Source organism: Stenella coeruleoalba (genome assembly GCF_951394435.1).
Source record: "Stenella coeruleoalba genome assembly, chromosome: 20".
Taxonomy (NCBI): Eukaryota; Metazoa; Chordata; class Mammalia; order Artiodactyla; family Delphinidae; genus Stenella; species Stenella coeruleoalba.
Genome location: NC_137166.1, coordinates 6,957,752 through 6,979,578, shown reverse-complemented (window position 1 = coordinate 6,979,578; position 21,827 = coordinate 6,957,752). Strand labels below are relative to the sequence as shown.

General features: G+C 53.7%; 1 protein-coding gene across 1 annotated transcript in view; it reads left to right on the top strand.

The window, feature by feature from the left end:
- The window catches only part of CMIP (c-Maf inducing protein), a 234,427-nt gene that overhangs the window by 127,990 nt on the left and 84,610 nt on the right, over window positions 1-21,827 (top strand). Inside the window, exon 2 of the mRNA XM_079908012.1 lies at window positions 16,909-17,034. Within this exon, the coding sequence (XP_079764138.1) occupies window positions 16,909-17,034 (126 nt within the window). The remainder of the gene's footprint in view (window positions 1-16,908; window positions 17,035-21,827) is intronic.

Below are 21,827 nucleotides of genomic sequence, written 5' to 3'. Positions count from 1 at the left end.
GGAAGGAGCATCCTGGTTTCTCCTCATCTTGGCTGTCACTGGCTACTGTCATTTTTCCCCACTTTTTTTTATTGTTGTGGCAAAATACACATGACTTGAAATTTACCGTTTTAGCCAGCTTTAAGGGTACGGTTCTGTGGCATCAGTTCATTTACATTGTCGTGCCACCATCACCACCATCCTTCCCCAGAACTCTTTTCATCTTGCAAACCTGAAACTGCACCCATTCAACAGTGACTCCCACCCCCTCCCCCCGACCCTCCAGCCATTGGCAGTCTTGCTACTTTCTATCTCTACGAATCTGACTGCTGTAGATCCCTCATATAAGTGGACTCATACAGTATTTGTCTTTTTTTGTTTGTTTGTTTGCGTTGGGTCTTCGTTGCTGCGTGCGGGCTTTCTCTAGTTGCGGCGAGCAGGGGCTACTCTTCGTTGTGGTGCGCGGGCTTCTCATTGCGGTGGCTTCTCTTGTTGAGGAGCACGGGCTCTAGGCGTGTGGGCTTCAGTAGTTGTGGCTCGCGGGCTCTAGAGGGCAGGCTCAGTAGTTGTGGTGCACGGGCTTCCTTGCTCCGCAGCATGTGGGATCTTCCCGGACCAGGGCTCGACCCCGTGTCCCCTGCACTGGCAGGCGGATTCTTAACCACTGCGCCACCAGGGAAGCCCCGGTATTTGTCTTTTTTGTGACTGTCCTGTTTCACTTGGCATAATGCTCTCAAGGTTCATCAGAACTTACTTCCTTTTTTTTTGTTGTTTCCTTGTTTGCTTTCTGGAATTTTCTAGATCTGTCTTTTTACATTTATTTTGTTGAAATATAGTTGATTTACAAGGTTATGTTAATTTCTGCTGTACAGCAAAGTGATTCAGTTATACATTTATATACATGCTTTTTCATATTCTTTTCCATTATGGTTTATCACAGGATATTGAACATAGATCCCTGTGAACAGGGGTATACAAATACTTTTCAAGTCACTACTTCTCAGTTCTTCGGGGTATATACCCAGAAATGGAATTGCTGGATCATATGGTAATTCTGTGCTTAATTTTTTGAGGAACCTCCAACTGTTTTCCGCCAACGGCTGCAACATCTTATATTCCCACCAGCAGTGCCCAAGGGTTCCAATTTCTTCATATGCTCACCAACACTTGTTATTTTCTGGGTTCTGGTTTTATTTTGATCATGGCCGTACTCATGTGTGTGAGGTGTTGATAGTTTCTTCTTTTTAAGCCATTCTAGTAGGTGTGTAGTGATTACTTGGTGGTTTTAATCTGGTTTCAGAAGCATGAGGTTCTGATGAATTTATCTGGGTAGCTGCCTTGAGTATTGGTTATTTTATTCCGGGCCGTTGTAGGTGATGCTGGATCACCTTTGGTGTCCTTCCAATCATGGTAAGGCTGCTGGCGCACAGTAGGGCAAGCAATACACGCTTGTGGAGTTAAATCACTGGTGAGAGTGACAGCCGTGTGCTGAGATTCCAGGGGAGAGAGAAAAGAATCCTTGGATTGTGGAAACGTCAGAGCTCCACTTGCCCTGACAGGTGCTGACCCCGTGCAGCCCCAGGCCTGCAGGGAGATCTCTCTCTCTCTCTCTCTTTCTTTGCAAGAAAAGACCTGTTTACTTTCCCAAGTTCTTGCCCCAGGATCTGATCAGAACCCCAAATCCTGTGTCTCACAGCGTAGAAGAGATGGCATTAACTGAAAAAATTCGGGGCAGAGGCAGCTGCCAGCCGTGACCTCAGTACAGCCCCCCAGGTGCCCCCAAAGGACACGCACCCTCCTAAGTGGCACGCGAAAGGCCTTGCAGCTCGGATCAAAGGGGCCCACGTCCGCCTTGCTGTAATTAGCACAGGGCAGCACCTTCTGGAAATAATGATTCAGCAGAGAGGAGAGCTCGACAGCAGACCTGTGCCCGGCGTGGGCCGGGCCTGTGCCCGTGTGCCACCTGCCCCTACGTGGGGTGTCATCAGCCGCCGTTCTGGTCTTGTGATGCCTTGGGGGCCAGCAGCCGGCCACACGTTTCCTCTGTGCACCGTTTTCACGTCTAATTAGAGTTTTCCCCTTAGTCCACTTGTTTATTGTGCTGACGGACACCGACTCTGGTGGTTTCAGCAGATCCCGAGTGGGCCCTGGGCTGACCTGTCTAGGGTCAGAGCCAGTTTCCAGAACAGGAAAACCTGGGGGCACCTCATGCTTTGCATCCCCAAAGGGCCTCTTCCTTCCCCTTTCTCCTTTTCCCTCTTCCCCCCTTCTCTGCAGCCAGGGTCTCCTGGGTCTCCTGGGTTGCTCCAGGGTCTTCTGAGCCACCAGTTTTATTCTCACCATCACAGGACTGAACAGCGATTACAAGGGTTGGACGGGTCAGGAGTCAAGTCCGGGCCCCACTGCTCTCTTGTAGGTGGCTTTGCCTCCCGGTGCCTTGCTGACTCATCTGTAAAATGGGAGGAAGAGCGCGTTCCAGTGACGATTAACAGATGCTTGAAAATTCCTTCGCATAGTCAGACTTCGTAAAAGGTAGCCCAGCTCCTTCTCTCCCTTAACTTGTCATGGAGAATGGGGTGAACTCCGGGCATGGAGTTAATCTGTTTAATGAAAAATGTAAGTCACAGACAGTTTCCATGTGTGAAAGCACATGTGATAGGTTGACATCTGCCAGGGGTCTTCTGTGACCTCAGAGGAGGGGTGCTGGAATCTGCTGGGTCGGGGGTAGCAGGGACGTGGGTTGATGAAGGCCAGATGGACCCTGGACCATAGGGCAAGGTGAGCTATCATTCCGAAACTCGCGTCGCTTACCACCAGCAATCCTCACGCACCGAGGTCCAGCTCTGGGTGGAACTCACAAGAGGCAGCTCTGTCTCAGAGAGTCCGGCGGTCCTGGCTCAGTTCTGCCACTCCCGGCTGGGTGACCCTGGGGAGTTACTGCACCTCTCTGAGCCTGTTTCCTTTTGCATGTTGGACCAAAACATCATTCTTGTTCTTTTCCTCCCACCCTCCCTTCTCCTGGTATTTTCTAGAAGGCTGCTTTGACGGAAGGCACTGTCCCCAGCTTTCTTTACACTGTCACGTTCTTTACACTGTCAGGTTCTTCACTCATGCTGACTTGTTCCCATTGTTTCGGGAACAAAAATAAGATGAGGGTAGCAGCACCTGGGTCCTGCTAGCTCACTTCCCGGCTCATCTCAGCAGCCTACGTCCCCAGTGGACATGGCTGGCGCTAGGAGAGAACACCCACGTGCCCTGGCTTCTGGGTCGTTTGTTCTCATTTCGAGATGGGACCGGGGTGGGGGTTTCCTCAAGTTTGTCGTCTGGGAAATTTCTGCAGAGCTTGTCTGGTGCATGCACAGAAGTTAGGGTTAGAGCTAAGGCCAGTCGGTAGAGGGGACATGGCTGGAGCCAACCTCAGGAAGTCTCAGCAGGACCCAGCCCTGGTGGACGCAATAAATAGCAAATTGATCCACTCACCTCCTTACCCGCTGAAACATCTTTTGATGCTCTGTGCTAATGTCACCCTAGAAAGAAAGCAAGGAGAGAGAACATTCCACTCATTTGCTCCCATCCATCTATCGATCACGTATTTTTACTCCTCTTGAGTGGTTTAAGTCAGAGATTGGCAAGCTATAGCCCCCAGGCCAAAACTGCCTCTGCCTCCGCCTGTCTTTGTAAATAAAGTTTTATTGGAACGCAGCCACAGTCATTTGTCTATTGTCTGTGGCTGCTTTCACGCCACAACGGGCACTGTTGAATTGTTAGGACAGAGACCATGTGACTCACAAAACCTAAAGAATTTACTATCTGGCCCTTGACGGAAAACGTTTACCCACCCCTGGTTTAGATCAAAGGGCTAGAGTGCCAGTCCTGGCTTCATCGATAACTGGCAGCATGGCTTAGAGCAAGTTATTTCTCTTTTCTGGGCCTCGGTTTTCTCAGCTGTAAAATGGGACCATAGTGACATCCATCTCGTGGGTCCCTCTGAGGAGTCAAGGGGAAGACATCTGTGAGCAGTTGACCCGCATAGGCACATAAATGGTCCTTGACCAAGACAGTTACTCTGGAAGCAGGCTAAGGTGGCAGGGTGCCTGTCCTCAGGAGCTCACAGCACACAAACAGCTGACGACAGTGCACAGGAAGGTCCTGCGGTTGAGGGGTGCCCCGGCCTAGGAGAGCCTAGAGGCAGGTGGCCCTGTTTCCAGGCTGTCAAGAGGCCCCTGAGTTATACCATCAACTAGCATATGTTTGTGAAGACCTGACAGTGTGCCCTCTGGTCCCCACTGGCATCCTTACATCAAAAACACCAAGTGGATAAAGGCCTGTGTGACAGTGGCCTGTGATCTTGGAGTTAAATTAACGCTAATGTTGACCAAAAAATAACAGTTGCTGTTCCCAGCCTTTAGCTCGGAGCTCTAATCTTGAGCAGACATGCCCTTTCCATCTGCAACAGCATCTGTGCCGAGCACAGCAAGGAGACCGAACACGAAGGGAACAGAGACGTCCCTTTCTGCCACATGAGCCACAAAGAAAGAGTTTCTAAGTTGCCGCAACGTCCTCTGCAGCTCTGAGTGCAGTTTTGAGAAGGGTGCTGCCTCTCCTGTGTTTCTCAGAGGCCCGTGCGAAAGGCACGCTCCACCTTTTGAGAAAATTTAGCTCCATCACCACCCAGTTCCGTCCCCCAGACTCAGGAATCCTGTTCTCCCAAAGGCGTGGGTACCTGAGAAGAGCAGGCCCTACAGAGAAGCTTGCGTTATATCAAACTTCCCTGGAATTCCCCACAAACAGGTTTTCTTGGACTTAAATAAAAGCAGTTTATCCTGTGGCCCAGGAATCCCACTCCTGGGTATTTACCCAGAGGAGTGCATTTGCCATCCCCTGCACCCTACCAATAAGTACAGAAACGTTCACAGCAGCTTTCTACACAGTAGCCCCAAACTGGAAATAACTAAAGGTCCACAGACAGCGGTGGCACATAGAAAGGAACGCTGCCTTGCGATTTGAAAGACCAGTAAGGGACTTCCCTGGTGGCACAGTGGTTGAGAATCTGCCTGCCAATGCAGGGGCCACGGGTTCGATCTGTGCACCACAGCTACTGAGCCTGTGCTCTAGAGCCCGTGAGCCACAACTACTGAGCCCACGCACCGCAACTACTGAAGCCCGTGCTCCGCAACAAGAGAAGCCCCCGCTCGCCGCAACTAGAGAAAACCCGCGCGCAAGCAACAAGAACCCAACAAAGCCGAAGGGGGGAAAAGAAAAGGTGAATAAGCTACGGACACACGCATCTCACAGACGTGACGCCGAGCGAAAGAAGCCAGACTCCAGTGTGTCTACCGTGTGCTTCCTCCTGTAGGAAGTCCGAGGACCAATCTCCAGTGGTAGATCTAGAACAGCGGATCTAGATGGGGGACGCAAGGGAGCCTGCCTCCTGGGGTGTTGCAGACGGTCCATGTCTTGACCCAGGTAGGGGTGACACGGGGCTGTGCTTATGCAAAAATAAATGCAGCCAAATATTCGTGCATTTTTGCACTTTACTGTTTATATGGTGTACCGTAAGTTTTTAAAAGATAGGAGGAAAGAGAGAGAGAGAGAGGATATCCAAGAAATAGGTTGGGCAGTCAAGGGCTGTGCCCTGGTCTGGGTCCTGTCTCAGGCCTTCCTGGGAGGCTGGTACCCCAGCCTCGGGTAACACCTCCCTGTTCCGAGATCAGGGTCCCACACACCGCAGGCTTCTGTACCCTCCCTTCCCTCTGCTGGGAAGCCTTCCCCAATGTTCCAGAGCATTCCTCCCCCCACTTGCCCTTTGTACCTTGTCTGCAACCGTAGTGCTTATCACCTCATGTGGCCGTTACCTTTGTGCACCTCTGTGACCCGGCCCCCCCCACCTCTGCCCCAGTCAAGAGGCCCACTCCCGCCAGTCCTGGTCATCTCGTCACTCCAGGGCCGTTGTCTCAGAGAACAGACAAGGGGCGTGGCCCAGTGGACCAGACCTGGCCTCTGAGTCAACAGTGTGGCCTTTCTCCTGACCAGCTGTGCTGCCCCCAGCCTCCCTCTACCGCCTGGGGGGGTCCTAGCGGCACCCGTTTCCCAGGGTCCTTGCGAAGAATCAGTGAGATGGTGCCTGTGACCTCCTTAGCTGATCCTTGAAGATGTTTGCCGACCCGGTGGTTGGAAGTATGCTGGCTTTGTGTCCAGCCCTCAAGAGCCTTGATCAACCGCTCCAGTGGCAAAGGCACCGGGTGGCACAGACGCCCCAGGGTGGCGCGGCACCCTGGGGGTCTGGATTTCCATTTGTCTTCCCGTGCCCGCCCTGGAGGCTTGAGTGGGAAGGGTCTGAACGTGGACATACCGGCCCTTCGCTCTAATGTTAAACTTCCTGAGCCATTTGGCCATACAAGCGGGTAGCTGCCGTGGCTGGACTCATGGTTAATGAGCCCAGTGGGCCTCCTGACCATCTGCACGGAGTGCAGTCCATAGAGAACAGCCTTGGCTGGCCCCGGCCTCCGGCCCCGGCCTCCAGCCCCGCTCTCACGGTCCAGCCTCCGGCACTGCTCTGCCGAGGTCTGCTCAGCAGGGGAGGGGGGCTGGTGGCTCTTCCTTCTGTGTGGAAGATCCCACGGCCCCCTAGGCGACCCCTCCTGGCCCCCCAAAGAGGCCTGGGCTGTCGGGGGAGGGGTGCTTGAGACGGGACAAGGCGAGGGGGGTGAGCCTGGAACAGGCAGTGCTATGCGGCCCAGAGCTCCTGGGATGCCATGTGGGGGCCTGACCCCAGACCGTCCACAACGGATGGGGGGGGCCTGCTTGTCATCTGTCATCCGGAGCTGGTTGATCACCTCCTGTGCACCAGGCCACTCCGAGCCAGAGCCCTCCTCTCTGATCCATCTTTCTGGAGTGATCTGTGATGAGGGAGGGCCTTGGAGGGCTCTTGTGTTAAAGCCCCCTTTTCCTTCTGTTGAGGCTTGAACGTGATCGCCTGGGTGTAAGGAGCTCCCTCCTAGCGCCCGGGCCGCATGCGGGGAGTGGAACTCAAAGACACGGTGCCCTCACCTCGCGGCTGCCCTGCCCCCAGCCCATTCCGGGCCGTCTCTCTCGGGCCACCCCTGTGCAGCGCCGTCTCGGGGTGACCGTGAGAGGAGTTGCCTATATCCAGCTCCTAGGAGGTGCGGAGCTGTACATACCTAATTGCTTACCACAAACACCCTTAAGATCTGAATGCTGCTACTTTTTTTTATTGTGATTTAATTCACATACCATGAAATTCCCCACATGGGCCGTATGGAAACTGCTGAACTTTCTGAAGAACTGCCAGACTGCTTTCGCACGTGGCGGCCCCCTTTCACATTCCCACCAGCATTGTATGAGGGTTCCAGTTTCTCTACGTCTTCTCCAACACCTGTTATTGTCTTAAAAAAAAAAAGTGGGTATGCATCCTACCTCGCTTTTACAAGGGCGCAACTGGAGTCTCAGAGAGGCTGAGTTGCCTAAGGCCACACAGCCGCAAGTGGTGGAGCCTGGATTCGACTCTAGAACTTCCGGTTTTTAAAAAATCTTTTGATTGAAGTAGAGCACGCACACACACACCCAGAAAAGTGCCCGTGCCGTGTCCTGCCTGATGCATTTTAACAGCGTGAACATGCTGTGTCGCTCCCACCCGGAGGCAAGACCTAGGACGGTACCAGGCCTCCTTCAGCTCCCTCCTGTCCCTTTCCAGTCCTCTCCCACCCAGGGGGAACCTGCGGGGTCACCAGTTCTGCTGGAGGATGGTGTGATGGTCTCTCACTGTGACAGGATTCCCCCGCCCCCATTTTTAACTCACCCGCCTGTTGGAGACAAAGGTTGGGGCGTGAAGTGTGACAGCCTCGGTTCTCTTCTGGTCTGTCCCGAGTTGCTGTGTATGGCTGGGCCAGGCTCGCACCTGCTCAGAACCTCCATTTCTGGTCTGTCACAGGGGTGGTGGTCATACCTGCCTCCCGGGAGGGCTGTGGCTTCTAGGGGGCTGATGGAGGTGGCTGGGTGAGGGGAGCCAGCAGGGGTGCTCCCGGCCTGAGAGGTCCTGACACTGGGGCAGGGGAGGGATGCTCTGCTGGGCCTGTCCCTCCATCCAGGCTCCGTTCCAGACATCCTTGATCAGTTGCTCGGCTGACAGAGATGCCCAGGGGCACAGATGAAAAGTGCCGTGCCCAACGACACAGATTCCCGGTCATCTGATCCCCCTGGTTTTCCTGGGTCATCTGTTTCCTCCCTGACTGTAGGGCCATGTCCCTTCTCTTCACTGCCACGTGCCCAGCCCTGGCATTAGGTTGCACACGGAACGGGTTCCACGTGTTGAGTGGCGATGTGAATTCGGTCCCGAGGTGACTGTTGCACTGGCCACCTGTCAGGTTCTCAGGAGCCCATGGGTGTTTCGTGCGATGGACAGCGCTGTTACAGCGCATTTCCATTATCCTAGACGGTTCTGTTGGGCAGTGCCGATCCAGGGTTATTTATGAAGAACTTAGAATAATCACCACCAAGGAAACAAGATCAAACAAAACACCCTAAAACGTAAGAAAGATGTTTTTTTCTCGTAAGCGATTTTCCTGCTCAAAGCCCAGTTACTTTTACTTTACATGTAATTGTAACAGGCTTGGCTGTCTGGTTTCACAGCCAACAACAGTAGAGCAGAAACCTTTTGAGGGTCGGGTGTGGGGACGATAGGAAGTGGATGGTGGGTGGTAGTAATAACAGTAGCTCCGGGACAGCAAAAGGCTAAGTTATGCTCAGTATCTTTGGTTTATGGAAACAAGGGGAGAGGGAGTGTGAGAGGCATTCGAGGAGCTTTGATCCGGGACTGGGGTCCAAACTGGTCCAAATTGTTAACCTGCTGCTTTGCTTTTGCTATACAACTTTCTCTTTGTGGGATTAAAAAGAACATCAAACTATTTTGACATGCCTTTCCCAAGTGAGAGTGTGTGTGTGTCTGCCCTCAAGGCCGAGTTGAGCCGATGGCGGCTGTAGGGGCTGGGTGGGTGGCAGCGGGAAGGGAGATTCTGAGCCCCACGCCGTGCTGGTTCCCTTCTGCATACCGTGCGTTCAGGTACACACGCTGGAGTCTGGATCTGGCTGGAGGAGTTGGGCAGAGCATAGAGATGGAGGTCACCATCTGGGGGGATGTGAGATTGAATCCATGGTCTGTCTCTTAAAAGCAGGGACTAGTGACATGTCATCGCCGATTTGTGCTTCCATTGCTTCTTCTGTAGCGTGTGGATAAATAGAGATAAATACAGCCCCCTGACCCCAGTGTTGTTGTACAGTTAAATGAGATAATATAGCATATAAAGCCTTCAGCATGGTGCTGGCCACATGGTAACAGCTTGATAAATGTTACCCAGGGACACCCGTGCCTTTCTACGTGTATGTGTGTGTGTGTAGGCGGTGGGGGGAGTCATGTGGGTGGTGTTTGCAGAGCGTGTGTCCTGCCGTGTCACTGAAGAAAATATCCAACAGGCTGTTCACAAAAACCAAGACGGAAACAACCCAAATGTCCATCGGCTGACGAGTGGGTAAACCAAATGTGGCCCCTCAGTTCAATGGAATATTATTCAGCCATAAAAAAGGAACAGCATGGTGATACATGCTACAATGTGGGTGAACCTCAAAAACATTTAGCTGAAAGGAGCCAAGTAGAAAGCAACACATACTGTATGGTTCCACTGATGTGAAATGGCCAGAACAGGCAAATCCACAGAGACAGACAGCAGACCAGTGGTCGCCATGGACGGAGGGTGGGGGGCAGAGAGCGACTGCTTGGTGGGTGCGGGCTTTCCTTTGGGACGATGCAAGTGTCTCAGCGCTAAACTGCGCTGGAGGTTGTACAGCACTGTGAATGCGCTGAGTGCCACTGAATTGTACATTTTAAAATGGTTAGTGTTTAATTTTATGTCGTATGAATTCTACCACAGTCTTTAAAAGAGCAGCAGGGGGAGATGAGGACTGAAGCCCACTCCCCTGATCCAAGAGGTAATGGCGTCACCATTATTATTACTGCCGCTGTTGTTGTTGGCCATCCAAGGCAGGGCCGGAGGGGGCTCCCCTGCCCTCTGATTTGATCTCTCTCCTTTGAGGCAGGGGTTTGTGTGTGGGGCTGGGGGCAAATCCTTCCTCGTGGCGGAAGGGTGGTACCATATAGAGTCAGGCTGTGCGGTGTGGGTCCCCTGCATGACTCAGGCGACGTCCACACACGGAGAGAAGAGATCGTCCCCAGGCCCCAACGTGGCCTGCCTGCCTGGGTGGCCACCCCCCAGACAGCCTGCTGTTCCCAGCCTGGCCCCCCGGCCGGGCAAGAGTTCCCCTCCTCCCCCTCCTCCCCCTCCCCCTTCCCCTCCTCCCCCTTCCCCTCCTCCCCCTCCCCCTCCTCCCCTTCCCCTCCTCCCCCCTCCCCTCCTCCCCCTCCTCCCCATCCTCCCCATCCTCCCCTCCCCTTCCCCTCATCCCCTCCCCCTCCTCCTCCCCCTCCCCAGGAACAGTGCCGGGAGCTTTCCCGACTTGTGTCTTGAATCAGCCCAGAGCCTCCTCTTGGGGGCCTTCAGACTCATGATTCATACTCGCTTTTAGAGAAATCCCCATGGAAACAAGCAGGCATGTCTGGGCGGGAGGGAGCTGGCTCCCCAGAAAGGCAGGGGGAGGTAAAGCCTGGTGGCATCCTGCCAGCATTAGGGGCTGAGGTCAGGGGCTGTTTTCAGGGGGCCTTTGGTCACCCCACTCCCTGCCAACTCTGCCACATGGGAAAGTGGAGAAGGTACAGAGTTTGGAACATCAACCCTGAAGGCCTTTGGGGGTCACTGGGGGCCCTGATGAGTTCCCTTCAAGCCCTGCTGCCTCTAGTCCAGATCCAGGTGTTGTGTGGACAGGGAAAAAGCTCCTCTCAGAAACAGAAGCAGGGAGGCAATGTTCTCTTCCCTCTCTGGCAACACCAGGGCCCCTCATCAGTCCCTGAGAGCAAAAGGGCAAGGGCATCCCCGACCTGTTCCCCGACTCCCATGGGAAAGCAAGAGCCAGGACCTGGCTTGCAGAAGGACCCTCCTGCAGAGGGACCCCCCCCTCCTGCAGAAGGAACCCCCCCCGCAGAAGGATTCCCCCTTGCAAAAAGACCCTGCTTGCAAACTTCTGAGACACCAGCACCCATGCCGTGCAGTTACATTGCAGGCCCTCATCGAGTAGGCGGTTGCTCAGAACTCACGCGGGTCAGAGTAGCGTCCAGCAGGGCCTAGCCAAGCTGGTGGCCCAGGGTAAAGCCCCCCAGGCTTAGCCAGGACTCCCCAGATCTCTTTAATTTCTCTTTAATGAGAGCAATTTGGCAACAACATAAAATATGCTCTTACCCTTTGTCCCAGTAATTCCATTTCTGGGAATCCGGCCTAAGGAAATAATCCTAAACATGGGGTAGAAAAACATGTTTCACAAGGATGTTCATTGTGGAGTTGTTTATAGTAGCATAAAGTGAAACCACCGCAGTGTCTAGGGGAGGGGGTGGGAGTGGTGATGAGACAAACGGGGGTCAAATACTTAATAGGCACTAAAATGGTTGTTTTGAAGATGGGATGGGCATGTTCAGAATGGGTTCAGAATATGGAATGGGCATATGCTGTAACATGTGAAAAAAGGCGAGTTACAGAATTATGTGTACCTGTAAAAAAAAAATTACGTATAAAAAATAATCAGGGGCTTCCCTGGTGGCGCAGTGGTTGAGAGTCCGCCTGCCGATGCAGGGGACACGGGTTCATGCCCCGGTCCGGGAGGATCCCACATGCCGCGGAGCGGCTGGGCCTGTGAGCCATGGCCACTGAGCCTGCGCGTCCGGAGCCTGTGCTCCGCAACGGGAGAGGCCACAACAGTGAGAGGCCCACGCACCGCAAAAAAAAAGAAAAAATCAGGAAGGCAGTATACCAAAGCGCTTATGAGAGGCCTTGATAATGATTTTATCTGAAAGATTTCATTCTATTTATCGTCTTCCAACTCATCTTGAACATTCACGCATTGCCTTTCTTAGGTTTGAGTTGTAATTTACATTCAGTAAGATTCACCCTTTTAGTGTGCAGATCTGTGGATTGTGACAAATGTGTACAGTCAAGTAACCACCACCACAGTCGGGACAGAATATTTCCATCACCCCAAAAAGATCCTCCACGCCCCTCCCCCAGGCCCCTTGGTAACCAGTCCCCTCCCCCATCTGCTGGCAACCGCTGGTCTGATTTCAGCCCCTGTAGTTCTTGCTAATTCCAGGATGTCATACAAACGGAATCATACAGTACCTCTTGCACTGCTTTTACATGTAGAAATAACTTTTAATCTGCTTAATGTTCTCTTAAATGTACCTCTTAGAGCTGGATTTCCTAGCTTCCCTCAAGTAGAGAATTTAATTTTTCCTTTTTACCTAACTCAGCCTTTAACCCATGCAGGAATCTCCTCCGATGTAGCTCTGATCGTCACGTTCAGATTACCAGGGAATTATCAGTTATCTGTAAAATCATCCCAACAGTGTGAAAGTACCCAGGATGAAGGAGGTCCTTGGTCAGCATTAGCTCACACCTGCATCCAAAGAGCAGCGTGGGAGGTGGGGGGGGCTTCCAATCCCGATCTGCCCCGTTACCCTTGCAAGCCTCAGGGGCACCCCCTCCAGGCTCTGTCCATGATGATGATAATAGGATCAACAATAGGGGCAGCAGCAGCAGTTAATTTTTCTTAATAAGCATTTTATGTCAGAACAGTTTGAGATGCAAAGAAAAGTTGCAAAGACAGTACAGAGAGTTCCCACATACCCCACATCCCCTTTCCCCAATGGTTAATATCTTACAATAGCATGAGACATTTGTCACAGCGAATGAACCCGTATTGATATGCTCTTATTGAAGTCCACACTATATTTGATTTCCTTAGTTTTTCCCTGATGTCCTTTTTCTGTCCCAGGATCTCACATGGGCTCACAGTACATTTAGTCATCATGTCTCCGTAGACTTGGCGGGGACCGATGCTCAGACTTCCCTTGTTTCTGATGAGTACAGGTCAGGTATTTTGAGGACTGTCCCTCAACTGGGGTTTGTCTGCTGTTTTTCTCATGGTTAGACTAGAATTATGGCTTTAGAGGAGGAAGATCCCAGAATAAGAAACATTAGTGTTTCTCACAATTGTTCATATTATTGAGTTTTTCAGTATGTTCCAGATGCTGTGCTAAGCCCTTAACAAATTGGATTCCCTTTAAGGCTCCTAATACTCTCTTAAATTCTCATTTTACCATTGGAGGAAATGGGCTCAGAGAGGTGCAGTAACTTACGTAAAGACACCCAGTAAGTGGCTCAAACACAGGTCTCATTGATTCTCCAAATTTTGCTTTTAGCCAATACTGCTTCAAACAGCATCTGCTTTTAAAAAACAGTTTGTATTTATTTATACCCGTTTCCCCAAAATGCCCGTGCTGAAACTTTTAGTCAAGGCCACCTTGAGACAGCTACAGCGGGGTCGAGAAAAAGGCCAGCACAGGTGGTTAGCTGGCCCTCCATCATGTTACATCCCCCATGCCGCGGTCATCTGGAAAGTGTTCCCACGGGCTTGGTGAGCACTGGGCGGCACAGGGCCTTGCTGTGTCTTCGTCTCCAGGAGGCTGTGGTGGGAAATAGAAACCTCCAGGCTTTCTGCTCATGTGCCCAAGGTGCAATTCTAAAGGAACGAGGCTGGCCATTTGCTCAGTTTGGATAATCAAATCCACCCCATTGTGGTCACGCTCTATACCGTTGTGGGATTGTGGGAATGGGTTTCTGTATGTCTGTCGTTTGGTGTGATCCAGAGATTTTCTAGATGCCCTAGTGGCTGCGTCCTAGTACGTGTTCTCTGGCTTCTCTGTGCATCAAGGGGTCAGTGGCCTGGGGTTTGGGACCCAGCCAGACCTAGAAAAGGGAGAGAGATGGCCGCGGGCCACCAAGGAGAGCTCTTCAGCACATCCGGGCACCCAGGTGCCATTGCTTCCCAAAGGAGAGTTTTTAAAATTTATTAATTTATTTTTAATTTAATATTTGAAACTAGTAACCAAAGCCTCTTCCCAAGTATGTTACGCGTGTGATTGTAAGTAGTAACACGGATGGACATTTTTTTATTTAGGAAAATATTCCTTCATTTGTTAAGGAAATACCAGTCACCTCCTAAATGTCAGGCGCGGATTAGGCACAAGAAACGGAGCAGGTAAAAATTCTCGCCCTCGTGGTGCTGACACACCAGCAGGGGAGACAGTCAGCAAGAAGCGCAAGCGTAGTCACCCATCCGCTGGGCCCCTGCTGCCGCTGGTATTCTCAGGACAAGACGTGCTGTTGAGGCTGAGTCATGTACTGCAGAATACTGAGAACGTGCCAGCGCAGGGGATGTGGAACAGGGCAGAAGGGCCAAGGGGAGCCCACGTGTCTGCCTTTGGGATACACTGATAAGCCATCTTGGTTGGACACAGAGGCTGCCTGGGTTGGTGCCGAGGGGCGACCCATGCACTGGTGAGGAGGGCTAGATGGACTTGGCTGCCTCATCCCCGCCCTGCCTGGGTGTCAGCAGCCTCGTGGCTCATCTGGACCCATGCGGGAGCCTCTAGGCTGTTCCCTGCTTCCGCCAACTGTCTCCATGCAGCAGTCCCAGTGATGCTACGCCCACCCCATGGGCAACAATCCCCGGAATCCCACTGGGCCTTCCAGTCCCTCCAGGGATGGCCTGCCCATCTCTTCAAGACCGTTCTTACCCGCCCTCCCTCCCTTTGGCCTTTGCTCCTCCCTGAGCACTCCCAGCTTGTTCCCACCCCTGGGCCTTTGCACAGGCCATGGGCCCGCGACGCGCTTCCCCTCCATCTTTCCGCGGCGCTCCAGCTCTCTGCCACCCGTCGCCACACCCTATCTTGGTTTTTGGTGCCGCACTTGGCCACTCTCCAATCGTTTACTTATTTGGGTATTTTGTCTGTTTGCTGTCTCTTAGCCCCGCTGCGCTTCTGTCTTGTTCACTGCTGTATCCCCAGCAGCCAGCACGGGGCCTGGAACGTAACCGGTGCTCAATAAACATCTGTCAGATGAATGAACGAGTGAATGAATGAATGAACAAATCGATGGGTCAAGTTACTCTTACTTCCTGAGCGTGGTAACTGATCGTACCAGGGAGATTTGAGGCAGCCTAAGCCCTCAGCCTTTTCTCCTCCGCCACCACGACCACCGTACCTCAGCGTTGGCAGACAGAAATTGAAAATAAAAAACCTCGTGGAGGTCCTCAATCCTCGGGGTAACATTCACTTGTTGGGCCACCGATTTTAAATCGCTTGTATCACGGCTTAGTGGTCCGGGCAGAGATCCCTGAGTCAGCAGCTGAGTTCAAGCTTGGCCACGCCCCTTCCCGGCTGGGTGACTTTGGGCAAGTCACATGACCTGCTGAGTGTCAGCTTCCTCATCTGTGCAGTGGGGATGGCTCTTGTGAGGATTAAAGGAGCTAGCACTTGCCATGTGCTTGGGGAGTGCTCGGCCTTTGTCAGAGCGTAGGAGATGTTAGCTGTTACTCTTCTCAGCTGTGTTGCACTCACCTCTGATTCTGCTGAAGTCTGGCTTCCTGGGGCCAGAGTGACAAGGACACTGCTGGTTCCCGGTGGCCGGCGCATCCCCCTGGTGCCTAGCGCCTTCTCCCCGTGACAGTGGAACTCACTCAGCCGTGAGTGGCTGTGAATTTCTCTTGCCCCACCCTTACCCCAGCATTGACCGATGATAGCCCTTATCATTCTCCCTTTCAGCACAAACGATGGAGCCCTTGCCACGTACCAGGCACTGGGGAGAGAGAGCAGGGACCAAGACACACACTGGCCTGACCTCACGGAGCTGCAGCCTGGCTAAGGAGGCAGACAGCAAACAGATAACGCATAGGTCCACAGTAATTAAAACGGGTATGGTCGAGACGTCCCTGGTGGTCCAGTGGTTAAGGCTCCGTGCTTCCACTGCAGGGGGCTTGGGTTCGATCCCTGATCGGGGAGCTAAGATCCCACTTGCCTCGCCTCGCGGCCAGAAAACCAAAACATAAAACCGAAGCAATATTGTAACAAATTCAATAAAGACTTTAAAAATAGTTCACATCAAAAAAAAAAAAAACCCAACAAAGCGGGCGTGGTAAGCACGTAGGGCACAGGGAGGGATGTGACCAGGTGGGTTATGGGGTCTGGAGAGTAGAAGAGGAGATGCCAGGGGTGGGTCGGGGGGACCACAGCCTTTTGGGGACCAAAGAGCAGCCTGAGTTTGCCGTGCTGTCAGCAGGCCTGTGTCTGTGTGTGGGTGCTCGGAAAGGGAGAGAGACAAAGGGGGTGGGGCCGGAGGAGGGTGCGAGACCATTCCTGCGGGGCCCCGTCGGTGGTGGATGGGAGTGTGGCATATGTGGTTGGGCCACTGGGAGCCACTGAAGGCTACTGAGGAGGGGGGCAGAGGGATCGAGTTTGCCGACTTGGAACACGGCCCCGAGTGCCCAGTGGAGGACGCATATCTGTAGGGGGAGATGAGGCAAGGAGTCCAGTGGGGGTGGGTGGGCTGTGACTACTTTCTGGGCAGGAGAGGGTGGTGCTTTGGACATGGTGAGGGATGGAGGGGTCCAGGCTCCGGCTGTGCTGGGCCCCGCAGAAGCCCAGAGGAACAATGCACAGGCCTTGCCCTCAAAGGGCCCCCAGTCTGGTCCCAGCTCTGCACGTCCCAACACATGGGCGGGTGTCCACCATGGCCCCCCTCCCCTCCAGCTGGATGCTGCCAGCTGGGAAAGAGGGAGTCCTTTGGTCCCCAGAGTTGCCAAGTGACTGTACCAACTCAGTCTGCTTGTTGCTAGAGTGAGAATGTTTTCCAGTGCAGATATCGTGCCTGATCTTGTAACCAATGTGTGTCTTCGCTTTTTCTTTTTTTGTTGCAGCCAACTGGGTACATGGAAAACTCAGTCTCCTACAGCGCCATAGAAGATGTTCAGCTGCTGTCCTGGGAGAATGCCCCGAAGTACTGTTTACAGCTTACAATTCCTGGGGGAACTGTCCTACTGCAGGTAGGATAAATAAACATGAACAAGCAGTTTCTGCTCCGTATCCCCACTCACTTGCCCTCCTCTTATCCCTTGGAGGGAGACAGCCACCTATTAAGAGGAAAGGTTGTTTCACTTAGGATGTTTTTTTCCTCCAAGTACAAGAAAGGTGTAAATTGGGGCTTACTGTGGGAGACGGAGGAGTGCGTGCAGATGGAGCTCCTGCTGCACACCTGCCACCATCTAGGAGCTTTCCGTGTTGTGTTTTTATTGCTCTTAACAAAGCCAAAAAATAGGTTTTCTGATCTCCATTTTACAGATGAGGAAACTGAGGCACACAGGCACAGGCTTTAAAAGGCTGTAGAAAGCACGTACTTCGAGTGAGGAGGTTTCTTACTTCTCATTGATCTCAGTCTTTTGAGCCTCTGATGGAAATATGAGCCATCTCCTTGGAAAAGGGTGCATTTTGTGTGTATTGATCAAGACTGTTTGTTGGATATGATGCAAACGTTATTCAAATGACCTGAAGCAAAAAGAGAATTGGATGCTGTAAGTGTATTAAAGTAAGTGGAAGTCTAAGAGAGGACTTCAGGCATAGCTGGACCCAGGAGTCAAATGCTATCATTAATATTCAGTCTCTCTCTATCTCCTGGCTTTGCTTCCGTGTGCTGGTTCATTACCAGGCAGAGGCTCTCCATGGGGTGGGAAAGATGGACTTCTGGCAGCCTCAAACTACATTCTTGGAGCTTGTAATGCTTAAAAAACGTGAGAACGCATTTTCCTTTCAGTATCTTTCTATAAAATCTCATGGAAGATTCTGATTGGCCGTGCTATTGTCCGATTCACCGCAGGGGATGCCCTGTCCTGGGTTACATGCCCACCTTTACAGTGGCAGCTGTGTACTCTGATAGCCCTACCAGGACCTCATGGGAGGGGAGAGGTGGGTCCACCAAGAAAGGAATTGCAGCAGAAATAATAGCGCGGCTGGTGCAGTACATGCATGTGACATGTTCTGTATCATTTCAGGGAGTGCCACCCCACTTTCCAACAGGGACCCCAAGTCAGAGACTCCTTGTCCCGAGAGAATTTACTCTCTCATCATTGGGAGGATGGTCTGCCTTGGGCTTTCTTCTAGGAACGTTTTCTAACTCTGTCAGTCCGGGGAGACCTGCTTTGAGCCCAAAGAGATGCCCCCTAAAACTTGTTTGAAAAGTGGCCACTGGATTGTTTTACAACATTGGAGCCAAGAGGCACACAGTTTGGCCTCTGAGGAATGCCGAGCCCCAGAAGCTGCGTGTAACAGCTAAGCATCCTTTAGGAAAACCCCGTCATTCAGTGATGTCTCTTGGAAGACACCAGAGCCACACCTGCCTGTCTGTTTTCTTCTTAAATCTCTCACTCTCTACAGTTTGAATCACGGAGCACTGAGCCTGCCGTCCCATGTGCTAGGGCTGGGGGTGGGGAGGTGAGTCAGCCCCTCGGCCCCATCCTTGAAGAGCTCCTGGGCCCCCCCCGGGGAGACAGAGCCATAAACAAATGACTGCAGAGGTAGCAGCTGAAATAGAGGCCTGTCCCCAAGGACTGGGAGCCCAGAGCAGGGAGTGACTCGCTGGGCCTAGGGGTACCAAAGAAGGCTCCCCCCGGGATGGTGATATTAGAGCTGGGTGTAGAGGGATGAGTAGGAATGGGCCAGGATGGGGGGCAGAGGGAAAAGGGTGTATAAAGCATGAATGTGGCGGAGGGGACCTTCGCTGCCGTGGAGAAGAGAGGGAGGTGGATGCAGGGCCTTGCCCATGCATCCAGAGTTGTTGGGTCGCAGCCAGATCATACAGGTCTTGTTAGCTGAGTGGAGAAGCCGCAGTGTCATTCTGAGGGGCAGTAGGGAGTCACCGAAAGCTCCTGAGAGGTGGTGGCCCAGTAGAGGGATCAGTCCGTTTGCAGGGCAGAGGGTGCTGGATCCATGAGTGCCACGGGCAGGCAGGACGGAGGGAAACCTTGAGGTAGCCCAGCTGGAGGAGGGAGGGCCCCGAGCCCCCAGCTCCCTGGGTGTGATGGTCGCTCCCCTGGTAGAGGCAGCTGGGTGGCCTCATTGCTTTGGGGGCTGGAGGGGCAGCCTACCCCCAAGGAGGACCTGAGCATCACTTGCCCCGGGGACAGGGGGCAGTGCGGCTTGGAGGATGCAGGTCACCGGGCAGCGCCAGAATGTCCCTTTAATCTTGGCGGTGGCCATGGGCCGGCTGTGATGACTCGCCCGGCTGGGGCTGTGTCCCGCGGTGGCCTCACGTCAGAGCTCCCCCTGACGTGTTGACGGCGGGCGGGCCTGCGGCTGCTCCGCACCCCTGTCTCGCCCGGTCCCTGCTCCAGTGGACGGCGCAGCTGTCACAGCCCAGGCACCTGCGGGAGCCAGAGCGGGACTCAGAGCCAGGGCGGGGCTCAGAGCCGGGGCGGGACTCAGACCCAGGGCGGGAAGCGCTCGCAGCCTCCGCCCGCCCGTCCCCCCCCCCCCGCCCCCCGGGGAGGCCCAGGTGGGTGCAGCCCTGCCCCTGCCGCCTCGGTCTCTCCGTCACTGTCATTTCCATCGCTTCTACCTTCCTTCCTTCTTGTCGTCACCCTCCTCCTCTCCCTCCTGTGATTCATGGGTGGCGTGTGGCCGTCTTGTTATGTAAGCGGGTTCAAGTCATCTTGGAGATGGGCTCCACGCTGGGAGGTCCGTATGGTTATGGGGCAGCCCGGGGTAGGGGTCCCGTGGGGCCCGGGGTGGTGCCCGGAGGTGGCAGGCAGGGCGTCCCTCCCATGCTCTTGGGACGGTCAGCAGGATCCTCTGCTTTGGTTTGGTCCCGAGTCCCGTGACAGGAGCCAGAGCAGTGGCGTGACAGAGCAGCCTTCCCTGCTCCGGTGGGGGGGGGGGAGGACCGAGAAGCAGCCAGGTGTGCTCGGGGGGTCAAGGCCACACTTCACCTGGGGGCTTCTGGTCAGCAGAGGGTGAAGATGCCGTGAACCGTGCTGTCCCTACATCAGCCACTGGCCACACGGGGTTGTTTGCACTTAAATTTAAGTTAATAAATCAAGAAGGCAGTTTCTCAGTCCCCTAGCCGTGTTCCGAGTGCTCAGGACACACGTGTGGCCCGTGGCCGCTGTCGTGCCGATGGAGAACGTTTCCATCATCACACAAAGGATGTGACCCCAGAACTTTGCATTTTGACCCCATGCTCCGTGCACCGCTCCCGCCATGGGAAATAGCCTGAGAATGCAGGGGGAGTCCATAGGGTTCCAGCATTCCTGCGTCCCTGAGTAGGATTCCATCCTGCTGCATGTGGCACAGACGTTCTCTATGTAGGGGTGACGTCTGGGGGTCACAGGGGTCCTTGCCCTAGCGTGCCCGGTCTCTCTGTGTCGTTCAGGTTCTCCGTATCCACGGATGTCTGTTTCCCTCTGACTCTCTTTGACACCTCTTTCTCCATCTCTCCCCTCCCCTCCCCATCTCTATCTCTTGATATACCTCACTCTCTGCTTCTCTTGTAGTTTCTTTTCCTCTGGTGTCTTTCTCCAGGCCTCTCTCTCCACCTGAGCCCTTCTCTCTGTGTGTCTGGACTGAACGCTCTCCTCCTCTCTCCCTCCCCTCTCCCTGCCCCTCTACCCACAGCGTCCTTACACAGCTGCTTTATGAGAATTTGACTCGGTACCTCACTCAGACCCCTGGGAACTGACCTGGGAACTGAGTTCAAGGAAGGTTAAGAAACGCTCTCAGGCGGACACGCCTCCCCCACTCTGCTCAGAGACACCGAGCAACACGCCAGCAGGTCGAGTCACCAGGCAAAGGTGCCAGCCTTCTTCCAGCCTGGGTCCAATCGGTGTGTTTCTGGATGCTTTGTGGTGTTTCATCGTGAGCTCCCTAATATGCCATGTTATTAGACTCCCCGGGGGCGGAAAGGACCTATTTATCTTCCTTCTTCCCCTAATGCCCTTTCGGCTGGCATTCCGCCGTGAGGAGTATCTCCACAAGTACATAAACAGTGCCGTGAAAGCATCCTGCGGGGTGCTCCTTGCACGCCTGCGGGGTCGGGGAGCGAGCGGGGATTCAAGAACTGGGTGGCGGCACGTCACCTTCCGGGGAGTTCTGCCTCCCAGATGGGTTTCCACCCATTGATGAGAAGCGGACAGAGGCCACTGTTCGGAAAAACAAGCTTTTGGGCGGGACAAGAGCAAGGGGGCCCGCCCGCCCCCCCTTTCCCACGAGCTTCTGCTGCTGCTGCTTTCTGGAACGGCTTCCAAGACCCGCTCTTCTCCCTGACATTCCCGAAAGCCCCTCAGGAGACCAGGCAACTGTTGATCGCAAACGCTGGCAGCAGGGGCAGAGACAGGGCGGGTGCCCTTCTTACTGGAAGCCAGAGAGAAAGACCTTTCCGGCCTGAAAAGCACGTGCTGTTTTTTCCCTAAGAAGCTGGGCCGGGGAAGGCGAACCTGGGAACGCTCACCCACCCACGGTGCACCCTTGACTGTTTATCTCACCTCTCGAGACAATACAACAATGAGGGAGAACTTGGCAACTTTCGAAGAGGAAATTAGGCAGAATTTGCCTGGAACGAGGCCCTTTCGGTATTCGAAAGCTTTATCACTGGGAGAGGTCGGCGCCTGCCCAAGCAGGCCTGCCTGCTTCCAGGGGTCTTTCCCAGGCTTGGATCCGGGCTCCGCTGAGTGACCCTCAGGACTCAGAGGTGGGCCCTGTGTCCCGTGGGGCCGGGTCATCCAGGCTCAGCCCTTCACACGTCAGTGTGGTGACTCCGCGGAAACTCACTCTGTCCCCCAGGCCGGGCACA